The sequence below is a fragment of the Capra hircus genome, unplaced genomic scaffold (assembly GCF_001704415.2).
Source record: "Capra hircus breed San Clemente unplaced genomic scaffold, ASM170441v1, whole genome shotgun sequence".
Classification (NCBI taxonomy): Eukaryota; Metazoa; Chordata; class Mammalia; order Artiodactyla; family Bovidae; genus Capra; species Capra hircus.
This window is the reverse complement of record NW_017190161.1, coordinates 93,905-109,428: the sequence shown is the minus strand read 5'-3', so window position 1 is coordinate 109,428 and position 15,524 is coordinate 93,905. Positions and strand designations below refer to the sequence as shown.

Here is a 15,524-nt window from a genome sequence, read left to right as displayed (position 1 = left end):
CACGCTCAAATTTGTTTAAATAGAACTAGACCAACGTGCTGCCTCTGAGGAGTCCTGCTGTTCAGGGAAAGTCATGGCCCCGAGGGCCCCAAGGCTGAGCCCCGGGGGAGGCTTGTTCTCCGTCCCCCAGCCGCCCAGTCCTGTCTGAGTGATGCTCCGGGGCCACATCCCAGCAAGGGGCAGCTCGGACCCTGCAGCGGCCCCTGCAGAAAGCCTGGAGAGGCCCGCCCTCCCCGCGGAGTCTGCGCAGCCCAGACTTCTGACCGTGGACAGTGGGGGAGGCACCTGGATGCTTGACCTTGCTCCCCTTCTCTCTGCGGCACCAGGAAGCACAAAGCTAAACCTGAGGCCAGTCTTAGCGAACGTGGGACCCACGGCCGCGACGGTCTTGTCCAGTGGGACTTCCTAGCGCTGAGGGCAATGCCCACACGGGGCTCACCCCACCGGCTCCCAGGTGCCAGGGCTGGACCTGAGCTTCCTGCTAGCCCTGCAGCCTGCAGCTCAGAGTCCAGGCCCCAGGACAAGCTCGGCAGGTGACTGTGGCATAAAGTACAGATGCTGACACCTCTGAAGGACAAAGAGCTTCGTCATCAGGTGGCTCCTTGGATGGGGAGAGAGGCAGAGAGGGAGGCATGGGGAGGGCAGGGAGAGAGAGTGGGAGGGTGGGTGCCCTGGGGTGGGAGGAAGAGTGGGTGGGGGGGGAAGGGGGGGAGGGAGGGTGGGTGGTGGCGGGGAGGGGGAGGGGAGGGAGGGGGGAGGGGGAGGGGGCGGCGGGGAGGAAGAGTGGGGGGGGAAGGGGGGGGAAGGGGGAGGGAGGAGGGATGGCGGCGGGGAGGGGGGGAGGGCAGCGGGGAGGGAGGCGGAGAGCAGAGTCGGCCTCTGGCCTCTGGCCTCTGGGAAGACGCAGGATGGCTGATGAGGTGGAAGGGCCTGAGGGAAGGAGGCCGACAGGGCCGGTCCTCCGCCCACACTGGGGCTGGCCAGTCCCTGCTCCACACGCTGAGCGAGTTCTGCGGCCTCTGCTGCCCCCCAGGGGTGTCTGCTGGTAACGCAGGGACTCCCCGCCCAGCTCCTCCGTCCCAGACCGTACTCAGACCCCAGCCTGGATTCACCTGGGGCTCGGGGTGCGTCTGCACAGGACAAAACCCCCTGACAGCCAGGGGTACCTCTCCTTCCTTCCCCTTTGTACTTCTCTTCTGAAAGATGCTACAGATTCAAATGGGACAAAAATGCATGGCTGTGGAGACCAGAGGTCCCGCCTAACTCTTGACCCCCACCACCCCAGAAGACCAGCGTCGTGACGGGCCTTTTCACCGGGCAGCGGCCCTGTGTCTCAGGACCTCGCTGCGTATGCATCCGCCTCCTTGCGTTTCAGAGCTGTCTGCCTGGAGGAGCGCTCCCCCTGCGCTCTCAGCCTCCTCTGAAAGTCTCACCTGCTCCCTTTGTGGGGTGGGGCTTTTCCTGCTTCTGCCTGACGCTGCCTTGACCTGCAGCTGTCTGCAGTGAGGTGGTGGGCATCTGGGGGCCCTCAGACCAGCTCCCCGCAGAGGATGTCCACTGACTGAGTGAGCCAGCAAGCATGTCACTGCTGGATGGATGGAGAGGCGGGCGGAGAGTGCAGGGATGAATGTGTGAACGGATGGACGTATAGATGCGAGCACAGATCTGAAGGCTGGATGGTCTCCCACTGTAGGGACCGCCCGCGTGGGGTTTATCCGTTTGCCTGTCCGTGGACACTTGGGTCGCTTCCACTCCTGGCTACAGGGAACGGTCCCGTGGTGAGCGTGCGTGTGCGTGTTGGCATATCGCTTCAAGGCCCTGCTTTCAGTTTTTCTGGGTGGATCCACCTTGATCACATCATGATTCTGTGTTTTGAGGAAACGCCACATGGTTTCACCCAGAGACCGCACCATTTACAGCCCCCCGCACAGCGCCCAGCGCCCAGCTCCCCCACACGCCAGCCAACGCTTGTTCTCGCCACGTCTGTGCATACATGAGCCACCCCCATGGGTGTGACGGGCCCCGTTTAAAGGCAGTCACTGCTGGGAGGGGCTGGGAGTGTCGACTGCTTCTGTCTGCTCTTCACGTGAACCATTTCCATGCCCTTCTTTAATTCACAAAGCTGAGGATTCACTCCTGACACACAGATCTGAGTGTAGACGAGTGCTCAGCCACCATCACACTCGGGACACAGCAGATCTGTCCTCCCCCGGGCGTCCCCCATTTTCATTCAAGCCTGCTCCTCACCCCCGCCCTGCAGCCACTGACCCCTACAGAATCCTGCCTTTCCCAGAACGTCGCCCGAGCTGACCCACAGAGCACACTGCCTTGGATGCTTGGCTCCCTTCCTGGCCGTTCTTGAGGTCCATCCCGCCATCAAAAGCCCCGATAACACCGTCCTTCCTGTCAGAGAGCAGTGCTCCGTCCGCAGATGTACATAGCTTGTTGTCTGTTCGCCTGCTGGAGATAGCCGGGTCTTATTCGGGTTTTGGTCAGTGCGAACGCCTGTGTGCAGGCGTTGGTATGGGCATGATGTCTGTGTCTCCCAGGTAAACACCAATGTGTAGGGAGTCGTGTGGCAGGCGCGTGTTCACCTCTGCAAGGAGCAGCCACACTGCTTTGCAAGGTGCCTGTCCTGCTCAGCAGCCCCAGCAGTGGTGCAGGGGCGCCCCAACTGCTCCGAGTTCCCGCCAGCACTTGGAGTGGCGGGTCCCTGCGGAGTTCACCGTGTATCTTGCTGGAGACGCTCTAGTAGCCACATCTCTTGCGGTCATCGGCCCACAGAACTGCAGACGCTGGATTTGGAAAAGCCTTCAAACTCTTCTGAGTCCAGTCCCCTCAGCGCAGACACCGTAGCACAACCATTACACCCAGTGACCGCCTGGCCTCAACACCTCCGGAGGGAGCGTGCTCACCACCTCCCACGGGAGGCCCGGCGTCCCCAGGGGCCAGACAGTCCCTGTGTTGTGCCCAGTCTGCCTTCCCAGACCCTCCGCGGGGTACAGGCCCCCAGCCCAGTGTGCAGATGCAGAGCGGCCTTCAGAAAGGTGAGCCTGCCTCTGACCTCCCCAGACAGCTCCACGCCCTCCCTGCTTGGACGAGACCAACGCCGGGTTCCCCATCGCAGGCCCGGAGCTCAGAGGACGGATCAGAGGCGCCTGGAGGCCACCCATTTTCAGTTCAGCTCAGCTCAGTCGCTCAGTTGTGTCTGACTCTTTGCGACCCCATGAATCGCAGCACGCCAGGCCTCCCTGTCCATCACCAACTCCTGGAGTTCACTCAGGACTCGCGTCTATCGAGTCCGTGATGCCATCCAGCCATCTCATCCTCTGGCGTCCCCTTCTCTGCCCCCAATCACACCCAGCATCAGAGTCTTTTCCAATGAGTCAACTCTTCGCATGAGGTGCCCAAAGTACTGGAGTTTCAGCTTTAGCATCATTCCTTCCAAAGAACACCCAGGGCTGATCTCCTTCAGAATGGACTGGTTGGATCTCCTTGCAGTCCAAGGGACTCTCAAGAGTCCTCTCCAACACCACAGTTCAAAAGCATCAGTTCTTCGGCGCTCAACCTTCTTCACAGTTCAACTCTCACATCCATACATGACCTCTGGAAAAACCATAGCCTTGAGTAGACGGACCTTAGTCGGCAAAGTAATGTCTCTGCTTTTGAATATGCTATCTAGGTTGGTCATAACTTTCCTTCCAAGGAGTAAGCGTCTTTTAATTTCATGGCTTCAGTCACTATGTGCAGTGATTTTGGAGCCCCAAAAAATAAAGTCTGACACTGTTTCCACTGTTTCCCCATCTATTTCCCATGAAGTGATGGGACCAGATGCCATGATCTTCGTTTTCTGAATGTTGAGGTTTGAGCCAAATTTTTCACTCTCCTCTTTCACTTTCATCAAGAGGCTTTTTAGTTCCTCTTCACTTTCTGCCATAAAGGTGGTGTCATCTGCATATCTGAGGTTATTGATATTTCTCCTGGCAATCTTGATTCCAGCTTGTGTTTCTTCCAGTCCAGTGTTTCTTATGATGTCCTCTGCATATAAGTTAAATAAGCAGGGTGACAATATACAGCCTTGACGTACTCCTTTTCCTATTTGGAACCAGTCTGTTGTTCCATGTCCAGTTCTAACTGTTGCTTCCTGGCCTGCATACAGATTTCTCAAGAGGCAGGTTAGGTGGTCTGGTATTCCCATCTCTTGAAGAATTTTCCACAGTTTATTCTGATCCACACAGTCAAAGGCTTTGGCATAGTCAATCAAGCAGAAATAGACGTTTTTCTGGAACTCTCTTGCTTTTTCCATGATCCAGCGGATGTTGGCAATTTGATCTCTGGTTCCTCTGCCTTTTCTAAAACGAGCTTGAACATCAGGAAGTTCACGGTTCACATATTGCTGAAGCCTGGCTTGGAGAATTTTGAGCATTACTTTACTAGCATGTGAGATGAGTGCAATTGTGTGGTAGTTTGAGCATTCTTTGGCATTGCCTTTCTTAGGGATTGGAATGAAAACTGACCTTTTCCAGTCCTGTGGCCACTGCTGAGTTTTCCAAATTTGCTGGCATATTGAGTGCAGCACTTTCACAGCATCATCTTTCAGGATTTGAAACAGCTCAACTGGAATTCCATCACCTCCACTAGCTTTGTTCGTAGTGATGCTTTCTAAGGGTTAGACTTCACATTCCAAGATGTCTGGTTCTAGGTGAGTGATCACACCATCATGATTATCTGGGTCGTGAAGATCTTTTTTGTACAGTTCTTCTGTGTATTCTTGCCACCTCTTCTTAATATCTTCTGCTTCTGTTAGGTCCATACCATTTCTGTCCTTTATCGAGCCCATCTTTGCATGAAATGTTCCCTTGATATCTCTAATTTTCCTGAAGAGGTCTCTAGTCTTTCCCATTCTGTTCTTTTCCTCTATTTCTTTGCATGATCGCTGAGGAAGGCTTTCTTATCTCTCCTTGCTATTCTCTGGAACTCTGCATTCAGATGCTTATATCTTTCCTTTTCTCCTTTGCTTTTCACTTCCCTTCCTTTCGCAGCTATTTGTAAGGCCTCCCCAGACAGCCATTTTGCTTTTTTGCATTTCTTTTCCATGGGGATGGTCTTGATCCCTGTCTCCTGTACAATGTCATGAACCTCAGTCCATAGTTCATCAGGCACTCTATCTATCAGATCTAGGCCCTTAAATCTATTTCTCACTTCCATGGTATAATCATAAGGGATTTGATTGAGGTCATACCTGAAGGTCTAGCGGTTTTCCCTACTTTCTTCAATTTGAGTCTGAATTTGGTAATAAGGAGTTCATGATCTGAGCCACAGTCAGCTCTTGGTCTTGTTTTTGTTGACTGTATAGAGCTTCTCCATCTTTGGCTGCTGAGAATATAATCAATCTGATTTCGGTGTTGACCATCTGGTGATGTCCATGTGTCGAGTCTTCTCTTGTGTTGTTGGAAGAGGGTGTTTGCTATGACCAGTGCATTTTCTTGGCAAAACTGTATTAGCCTTTGCCCTGCTTCATTCCGCATTCCAAGGCCAAACTTGCCTGTTACTCCAGGTGTTTCTTGACTTCCTACTTTTGCATTCCATTCCCCTATAATGAAAAGGACATCTTTTTTGGGTGTTAGTTCTAAAAGATCTTGTAGGTCTTCATAGAACCGTTCAACTTCAGCTTCTTCAGCGTTACTGGTTGGAGCATAGACTTGGATTACTGTGATATTGAATGGTTTGCCTTGGAGACGAACAGAGATCATTCTGTCGTTTTTTAGATTGCATCCAAGTACTGCATTTCAGACTCTTCTGTTGACCATGATGGCTACTCCGTTTCTTCTGAGGGATTCCTGCCCGCAGTAGTAGTTGTAATGGTCATCTGAGTTAAATTCACCCATTCCAGTCCATCTTAGTTCGCTGATTCCTAGAATGTCGACGTCCCTGAGGAAATGGAGGCCCAGCGCACGGAAAGGCACTGTCTGTGGTTGTCGGATGTTAGTGCCGAGGCCCAGGGGCAGGGCTTCCTCCTACCCCATCCCCGCTCCCACCCACCACCCTGGGCCCTGTCTCACACCCCTACTGGAAGACACTCCAGCTTGGCCAGCCTTTATCAAAGGCGTACGCTGGCTTTCTGTCCTTTCCCTGTAAGAGAGGAGAGGACGAGCAATGACCAGCCTGGCAGGCTCTGTCGTTCAGCTCGACACGGGCGACAAGATGGCTTCTCACCAGGGGAAGTAACTTCTTAAAATGTTGAAAGAAAGGCTTTCAGAAATTGCGCTTGGATTAGGGTTTCATTTATTAAAGAACTAAACAAATAGTGCAAGATATGAGTCAAGGAAGTTTTCAATGTCTCTAATGGGGGCAGGAAGCTTCACTCCAGGAACAAAAATACTGAAGCCTGACTAAGTTCGGCAGAAAACAAGGCGACGAGCTAAGCTCTTAACTCCCCACCCTGCTGAAACGAGGTCTGAGAACAGAGGGTTTTCTTTGTGTTTACCATGTGACATTAAATAAAAATACTCCTGCTGACATAAAGCTCCAAAGCTGGGGCCCACGCAGCGGGCACCTGGCCGGAGAGACGGCACCGGCCTCCACGGGCAAGTGCTGCTTCCACTGCGGGCCTGCGGAAGAGGATTTATGCCCTTTCCGGGGAAACACTCGCTGGACCCTTATAAACTGGGCTCGGTGTCTATGGTGTTTGTTTCCCTCGGGAAAATTCAGAATTTCAGGGAGTCCCAGGGTTTTGCTCCTGCAACAAAATACATGTGATTTTCAATGGGTGCCTTTAATCTTTGTATCCTTCCCCCTCTCTCCCTAGTTCGTAAAAAATTCATGGTTCATCATCTTTTCCCAGATAACTGGGTGCAGTGAAAGGTCACTTCTGGGTCCCGGAGCCTCCTGGCTGGAACTGTGTCATTTCCATGCTGCTACTTATTCAAGGCTCTTTGCAACCGCCGAGCGGGGGCGCCCCACACCACACAGGTAACTGCCGGGCACGCAGCCACACCTGGAGGCTAGGCTGCACCCTGCCGAGGGCAGACAAGGAGCAGGGGCAGGCTGGGGGTGACAACCGGGGTCTGCAAGCACGAAGGCGCTCTACCCTTGGCCCCAGGGCTGCCGGGTGGCCAGAGGTCTGCAGACGCCCTGAGGCTCTCTCGGCCCCACAGCTCTTGCGCCTGCTTCTGAATGCACGCCCTGCTTCAGCAGGACGTGGCTTCTGCGTCATCGCAGCCTTTCTCCAGAGAGGGGGCCATGGCATCAGGACCTCACGGCCCCGACGGTCCCTAGGATGCTGCTCTGATGCCAGACTCGGCATCGAGGGGACTCAGGGACCGAGCCTCTCCTGGTCCTTCTGCCTCTTGCAAGGCCTGGCGCGCGGAGCGGCTGGTGCCACGGAGCGCGCGGGCCTGTGCGCAGGGCACTACCAGTGACACTCAGTGACTCATGGGGGGAGGGGCTCCAAGCGCCTCGCACGGGACAGGCCCTAAAGGAGGCCCTTCTGCAAGTGGGGTGCCGCCTAATCCTCCCAAGTGCTGGACGAGCAAGAATGGGTTTCTCCAAGAGGGAAAAGCACTGACCCAGGCCACAGCACAGATGAGCCTCGAACGCCGAGGGAGGAGGCCGGACATGAAAGGCCACAGAACGTCAGCCCATCTGTAGGAGACGCTGAACCAGGACAGGATGAACCACAGAAGCAGAAAGTGAGTGAGCGGCTGCCAGTGGGAAGTCCTGAATATTCTGTCAATCCACTCACAACCTCTTCTTTGACGATATTATTTAGGAGTATTGCTTAAGCTCCTAGATACATGGGTTAAGGCTTTTGCGTTAACTTTTCCTTTTCTTTTTTTGACCGAGCCACACGGCTTGCGGGATCTTAGTTCCTCGACCAGGGACCGAACCCACAGCAGTGAAAGCTCCGAGTCCTAATCACCGGACAGCCGGGGAACTCCTTACATTAACTCATTTTAAAAACAGTGGCTGATTCGAGGACAGGAGCGTGACCCAGGATGGTCTAAGGAGATTCGGTCACAGGACTTGCGTTGGGGGCCCAGCCCATCCACGGGTGGGGCCCGCGCCTGCAGAGCTGAGAGGTGGAGGGGACGTCAGGGCTCCGGTCTTCTCTGTACAAGCCCGTCTGCTCTCCTTTTGGGCAGAAGATGGTTTCACATCTGTGTCTGCCACCTCACTTGAAAAAACCCTAGCGGATGCAGCTTTCTCACTCACTCGAAGATCTCTATGATCCAAACGTAACGAAATCCCTGCCTCTGATGGCTGTGTCTCAGGCCTGCGTCACAGATGTGATCTGCAACGGCTGCGACCCAGACTGGCCGAGAGAAGTGAGAGCGAGCATCGTTCATGCAGGTAACGTGGCTCTGGGACTTCCCCGGTGGTCCAGTGGTTAGCACTCAGCGTTTTCACTGCTGCAGCCCCAGGCTCAGCTGCTCGTCAGGGAAGTGAGATCCCGAAAGCCAGGAGGTGCAGTCAAATAAATAAGTAAAGGGGCTCCACTAACTGCCGCGTCTCATAGAAGTTTAGAGGGGTGTTGCCTCTACAAGACCGAGGCAACCCTGGCAATGCCTTACCTGTTCCAAGACGGCAATACCCGGACGTCCTGCTGGTCCAGGTGTCAGCTGCCTGAGTGCCTGCGGTCGGAGGCTGCAGAGGAAAAGAGGCCTTGTCACAACACAAGGAGTTTCATGAATGAATTGACTATTTGCATAACTGGGCTCCGCTCAGGCGTCCCTCACTGTGTAGCTCCAGAATCTACTTCTCTCCACCTCTTTCTCTGTCTCTCTCTCTCTCACACACACACACCCCCAACACTGAACGCCCTGGGAATCGTGTTGTGAGGCTGCGGAAGTGCGGTGCAGATCAAGTCAGACTGTAAACCTTGCAAAAGATGCAACACTGCAGAAAGTCCATAAACGAAATGCTGAGGGATGTTCAGACCTGGCCCAAAGCCATTGGCAAGTGTGGGAGGGCCTGACTGCAGCTGAGGCCCAGGGAACTGGCAGAGCTGGTGTCGGGCTGGGGCTCCCACTGTGAGTGACGTGAACAGCAAAGGGCTGGGAGAGGCTCCTGGGGAAATGGATGGCGAGCGTATGTATCTCAGCACAACTGACGCTTTTTATGGCAGAGCTGAGAAAACCATACACGACGTGGAGGGGAACGTGGAGGGGAACGTGGAGAGCAAGCATTCAATTTGTTGAAAAAATTCTGACCTGCCAAACCAGCACCTGGCGGATCCTTCGCTGGCTCTACAGCTTATCACTGCAGTAAGAACCTAAATGTCCTTGAATGCAAGACACATTCAAGACACTCCCCCTCCTTTTTTCCAAGGTAAATTCTCAAGCTCTTCTGCCCCACTGACCTCATTACTGCGTCACCCCCATTTCCAGCGAGTTCACCTAAGGGTGGGTCTTTCTTTCCAGTTCGAGTCTCATCTTGCACTCAAGCAGTCGAGGGCAGGCGGTGACCTCCCGCTCCGACATTGTAACTGTGTAAATTCTGCTCACACACCCACTCAGGCCACCAGGAAGCCCCCGCCTTGACGGCCACTGCTGCGGTCTGGGGCGGCTCTCACCCCATGTGTCCTCCACACTCAGTCTTCACCAAAGATCTGAACCAAAGACACCATCATAAAAACAGTACCAGCTTAGGGACCTCCCTGGCAGTCCAGTGAGAATGAGAGCTCACCTTTCAGCACAGAGGCTGCAGGTTCTGTCCCTGGTCAGGAAGCTACGATCCCACAGCCTCACAGCCAAAAACCCAAGACAGAAAACGGAAGTGATATCACAACAAACTCAACAGAGACTTAAAAAACGGTCATCAACAAGAGTCTTTAAAGAAACTGTGCTCTTCAGCATCTCTTTAATAAAAGCGATGAGCTTATTCCAGACTCGCGGGGTTGTTTTGTTTCGGGTGGGGTTTTTTTCAGGGGGTCAGATTTCTTGTACCTATTTGCCTTCAGAGAGAGAACGCATGAATTGGTAAATAAAAGTAAATGAACCTTTTACAGGTTTCACACGGCAATACATTGGCAATTGGCTTTTAAGGCATGTGCGGATGGATGGGTTTTTAAATTTAGAGCCAACGAAAACCTAGACCCTCCTGAGAAACTGTATGCCTCTTCTTTTGAATATTCGAACCATGAAACTCCTAATCTTTCCCTTGGTGAACTGGCTGCAAAAAAGCTCAAAACACAAGGTTTCTCTTCACTTCTACGTCTGTCTTGGTCATGCTTTGCAGGCAAGCCTTTTGCTTTCATGCCACCGGGAATCACTGGGCACGGAGCATGTTTCATTTGACATAACCTGGATTGTGCACGGAGTTATTAAACCCTGAGAAAAAGCAGTAAGGAGAGGAGGGTGCCACCCAGGGCTTCCCAGGTGGTTCAGCGGTAAAGAACCTGCCTGCTAAGGCAGAAGGCACAGTTTCAATCCCTGGGTCAGGAAGATCCCCTGGAGGAGGAAATGACAACTCACTCCGGTATTCTTGCCTGGGAAATCCCATGGACAGAGGAGTCTACTGGGCTAGTCCACGGGGTCGCAGAGAGCTGGACATGACAACAGGGCTTCCTAAGGGGTTAAGTGATGTGGACAGACCAGGCCGGGGGGAGCCTTCCTTGAAAGGCTGTCAGGAAGCCGGACAGGTTTCTGAGGGGGTGTTCATCTCTTCAGGGAGAGGCTCAAGGCTCTGATTACTGCAGAGTCAGCACAAGACCCCCCCCCCGCAAACATCACTTCAGCTCAGAGAGAGAGATGCATGCGGGGGTGGGGGGCTCTAAGACCCCTGGGGGACCAGAAGTCATCCTGCTGCAGGACAGCACTGCCCTCGCTCTTCCCCTTTACCTGGGCGTGCGCATCGTGAGACCAGTAATCAAGAGTAAGTTTCGGAAGCCCAGATCCCACCCCTCTCAGCTTTGTGACCTTGGGCAAGTCCTGCGAGCCTGAACATACGGTCTCTACAACAGGGACGGTAACGTGTCTACTCAGCGGGGTTGAGATCAGACACGTCACTGTAGGAAAGCACTTGGCACAACTCCTGGCACACACTAAGTGCCAAATTAAGGTCAGCTGTCATCATCCCCTCGGCCGTGGACGGCTGGCCCGGAGGGGCTTTTGAGGGTAGAGGCTCCTGGAATCACCTAGAGGGGTTCACGGGCCTTAGTCAGGGAGCTCCCTAGAGGCCCAGTGGTTAAGACTCCGCACCTCCAATGCAGCAGACGTGGGTTCAATCCCTGGTCAGGGAACTAAGGCCCCATATGCCGCGTGGTGCAACCAAAAGCGGTTTGCTGCAATCTCAGTGACTTCCGAACATACGCATTTTCGTGTGGGCCTTCGTTGCCGCGAGGACTTCTCTCTCGCTGCAGCGAGCGGCGGGTCTCTCTAGGGCGGCGGGTCCTCTACTCTCTAGAGCGGCGGGTGCTCTCTAGCCGCGGTGCGTGGGCTTCTTTGTGGTGGCTTCTCTCCTTGCGGGTTTCGGAGCACAGGCTAAGAAGCTGTGCACAGGCGGAGCTGCCCCGCGGGATGTCGACTCTTTCCGGACCACAAATTGAACCCGTCTCCCGCACTGGCAGGCCGGTTCTTTACCACTGAGCCCCCAGGGAAGCCCGGAAAAGATTTTTTTTTTTTTTTAAAGGCTTTTGTTACTGCCAGGCAGAGCGTACTGACAAAGATTCTCCTAGACCAGACTCTACTCCCTGAACTGTTTTTAAAAAAACTCTCTGCCACGTTTTATTCATTTAATCTTGGCTGCACAGGGTCTCCACTGCAGTGCTTGGGCTTGGCTGCAGGATGTGGGATCTCATTCCCCGACCAGGAACGGAACCCTGCGCTGGGAGCACAGTGTCAGCCACTGGCCCACCAGGGAAGCCCTCTGAACTCTTTCCCAACTAGGCGCTCACTTCTGGACTTCTGTGACGTCTCTGCATTTTCCAGTCTTAGCAAGAACTGCTCCCCCGATCCTGTATGTCTGGTAACCGCCGAAGTCTAACCAGTTCCTCATCCCCCATCGTCCCCCAGGTGGTCTGAAGCGTCCCTGGCCTGCCTCCAGCAGGAGTTCTCCTGGGTTTTCCTGCCTAGAAACCCCCCACCCCCTTCCCTTAGTAATTTCCCACCCACTGACCCTGTCCTGATCTTTGGCTGTAAATCCCCACTGGTTCCTGCTGCTCTAAGTGAAAAATGTCACGTGCTGTATCAGTAAGCAAAGAATGCTGCAACCTACAAGCCGTCACATCACAGGTGCCCGACGGTGCACCCTGAGGGGACTCGGGGTGAGAAAGCACCCCAGGAAGCTGAGGTGCACATCAAAGGAACGTAGGAAAGCGCTGAATTCCTGGAGATGCCTGGTTTTCCTGTATTAAGCAATCTTCTGACTTTCGGACTACCCGGTCTTTGTTGCAAAAACCTTATATACCCTGGCCCCTCCCTTACCTCTTCGGGGCAGTCCCTCAGTTATCTGGGATGCTGCGTCCTGGGCTTAAGTCCTCAGTTTTGTCCAAGGAATAAAACATAACTCCCGACTTTTAGGTCGTGTGTTTTTTTTCAGTCAACAGGCATTTGGGATGAACCCAGAGGGTCCCACAGTGAGGTCTCTTGCGCCCTACATCAAGGGTCCTGACTGGGATGTTTTCGGCGCTTAAACTGGCGTCCGGCCCTGCTTCTCTCTCAGCTGCCCATGCTTCCCTGAAGGTCCTGGAACCCACGGCCGAGGGGCCAGAAACCCCGTTTCTGAGGCTCCTCAACCACAGAGCTGCAGGGTCTCCCTCAGGAGGGCGCGAGGACGGCCTTCTGGAGAAGGCAGGCGCCCCTCGCCTGAGGGCCAGGGGCCGGGAGGCCCACGGGTTGGTGCTTCAGCCTCTTTCCGCAAACATGGCGCCCAGCCCTTCCCGCGCGGGCGCGCGGAACCCCACAGCGCAGAGTCCCGAGGCCGCAGCGGGAGCCGGAAGCCCCGCAGGCTGCACTTCCGGCGGGGGGCGGGGCTCGGCGCTCGCGGGGCGGGGCCTGTCGGGGCGGGCCCGCGGAGCCTGCGTGCGTCACTTCCGGGCGCGGCGCGGTGAGCGCGGGCGACATGGCGGGTGGCGGGGTCGTGGGCGTCCCGTGCGGCTGGAGCCGGGCCGAGAGGCTGGGCGCCCCCGGGGGCGCCGCCCGGCCCCCGCCCTCTTCCCCGCGCTGCGGTGGTTTTGCTGCCGCTTCTGTGGGACCGACGGTTTCTCAAAACGCAGAAAACGATTAGTGGGCGGACCGGAGGGGCGGCGGAGGCGCGGCCCTGCTCTGCCGGGCTTCCGAACCTGCGGCGCCCACTCCCCTGCGAGGGCGGGCCGCCGGGACTCAGGGAGGGCCCTCGGCGTGGGGTGGGGCCCCCGCGCGGGGAGGGATTGTCCTCGTCTGCCTCCTCAGGGAGAAGCGTACTTTGACATCCAGCCTGTGTGTGTCTGAGTGAATCCAGAAAGTTCCGGGCGAATAAAGCCTGTGTGGGCGAACAGACAGGCTTGTGAATGGGCCAACTTGTGTTTCTCTTTTGATACCAAATAGTGTTTATTCTGGAGCTCCCAGGCTATCTGCCACTGACTTCCTTCTTTGTTTTTTTCCTCAACATAAATGAAAGGTGCCATTGAGCAGACTCAGCCATGGAAGGCAAGCCGTTGTTGACGTCCAAGCAGAAGACTGCAGTGGTGTGTGGAGTGCCCACTGAGGTGGTCTGCACAGCCTTCGGCAGTCACATCCTGGTGGTGGTGACCCAGCTGGGGAAGATGGGCACCTTGGTCTCCCTGGAGCCCAGCAGTGTGACTGGTGACATCGGCAAGCCTGTGCTGAACACTAAAGTCCTCCTCGGGAAGGATGAGGTAATGTGGTTGGGAAGGGCTCCCCGTGCCCGTACTTTGTCAGGATGGGGAGCGTCTGGAGGCAAGCACAGCCCCCGTCCCCCGCCACCTCAGCCCAGGGCAGCACTGTGCGGGGCCCCCAGATAATTTGAGGGTGTCCGCCTGCTGCGTGCAGCCCGTCGGCATTTTATCAGACAGACGCGCAGAGGCACTGATTCTGTAACGCAAGCGTCATGGTAATGAGTTCCTGTTCTGCCCCGTTCTGGAAACATCATCTGTGAGGTCTGACAGGGTTTCCCTCTGTGGACTCTCACGGCCCTTTCAGTAGAGATAACCAGGAGAGAGAGGAGCCGGGAAGCTGGCCTGGGCTCCCGAGAGGTACTGGGTGGAGGCAGTTAAAGTGGTCTTCTCCCCTTGCCCTCGTCAGCCCCTCGTCCATGTCTTCGCAAAGAACCTGGTGGCGTTTGTGTCTCAAGAAGCTGGAAACAGAGCCGTTCTCCTCGCCCTGGCCATGAAGGACAAGAGCATGGAGGCGGTGAAGGGCCTGAAGGAGGTGATTCAGATGTGCCAGGTGTGGTGACGCTGGAGTGGCCACCCCTGCCGTCCGGGAGGGCCCTGCGGCAGCTCAGACACCTCGAGGCTCTGCAGGCGCTCCTTTAGTTAGGAGGAGGCGCTCTCTGGCTGTGGCCCTTGGAGCTGGAAGAGACAGACACCTCAGGCTGACGTTGGTTTGGAGGCCGACGGCCCCTGTGGAGGGAGGACAGGAAGCGTGTCCTGAGGCGGTTATGCGTCCTCCCCAGGCCCAGACAGCCCCTCGCGTGTGAGAGCTGACGAGTGAGTCGCGGCCCTCAGTTGTTGGGGGATTTCTTTTATTATTAAAAATAAATGCATATCCCCAAATACCTCACCATTCTTAACGATGCTGAGAGACGTCAGGCACTCGATACGCGTTCACTGCAGTGAACAGCCGAGGGAAGGAAAACCTGTTTGGCAAAAGCTCGATCTCAGGTTCATGTGGTGAGGCGGCTCCAGGAGCCGACTCTGCCCCTCCCTCATCCTCCTCCTCTTCCCGTGGCTTTTCTGATCCTTCCGCCGCCCAGACGCGGCTTACAGCCTCCTGATGGGCTGGCACCCTAGCCTCCAGAGCCGTGTGCTTAAAGGCGGAGGGTAGAGGCGTGTCCCCCCACAGGCGCTGGTGCTTATGGGAATGGCCGGGGGGCAGAAGTGCAAACTGGGACGTTAGCGGCTGCTGAGGACTGGTGATGGTGATGGTGGTGGTGAGACCACGCTGCTGGTCTGAGAAGGACTCGGGTGGGGTTGCTGAGCATGGGACAGGACAGCCGTGTTCAGACGCTCGTTCCCTCAGCAGGTGCTGGGGCCCCTGGGGAGGCACGTCCACAGCCCCGTGGGACCGTCGGGTAAGCCTGCAGGCACACACCAGCTGTGGGGTGGCCCGGTGACCTGTGTCAGGAGGGCCGGGCAGTCACACAAAGGTCCACCAGACTTCTGGAGCGGTGCAGATGCCCCTGTGTGGGGAGCTCGAGGGATCCGGAAGCCAGGCCCCCACCAGGGGAAACAGGCAGATCCATGCCGGGCAGCTCAGGGCTCTTCGGTGGCTACATCTGGTGGGGGCTCCGGGTCCCACCTCCCTGCTGCTCGCTCTCAGCCCCGGCCTTTCTCCTGAGAAGACCCTGCCCGGCGTCTGCTC

The 15,524-nt window shown here is 55.7% G+C and overlaps 1 protein-coding gene and 1 long non-coding RNA gene across 3 annotated transcripts; one reads left to right on the top strand and one right to left on the bottom strand.

The window, feature by feature from the left end:
- Positions 1–6,272: 6,272 nt before the first annotated feature.
- Positions 6,273–12,912, bottom strand: LOC106503990. The gene is made up of 3 exons (XR_001297622.2): positions 12,426–12,912; positions 8,574–8,646; positions 6,273–6,739 (listed from the first exon to the last, which is right to left on the bottom strand). It is a non-coding gene; the product is annotated as an uncharacterized LOC106503990 (long non-coding RNA).
- Positions 12,913–12,989: 77 nt separating this feature from the next.
- Positions 12,990–14,716, top strand: PSMG3 (proteasome assembly chaperone 3). Of its 2 annotated transcripts, XM_018045162.1 has the most exons (3): positions 12,990–13,047; positions 13,600–13,837; positions 14,244–14,716. In XM_018045162.1, exons 2-3 carry the CDS (start codon positions 13,622–13,624, stop codon positions 14,394–14,396), a joined length of 369 nt encoding a protein of 122 aa, XP_017900651.1. In that variant the 5' UTR covers positions 12,990–13,047; positions 13,600–13,621; the 3' UTR covers positions 14,397–14,716. The 2 variants fall into 2 exon arrangements, with proteins under 2 accessions (XP_017900651.1, XP_005702017.1); XM_005701960.3 differs by lacking the exon at positions 12,990–13,047 and having other exon boundaries at positions 13,059–13,837.
- The last annotated feature ends 808 nt before the right edge of the window (positions 14,717–15,524 follow it).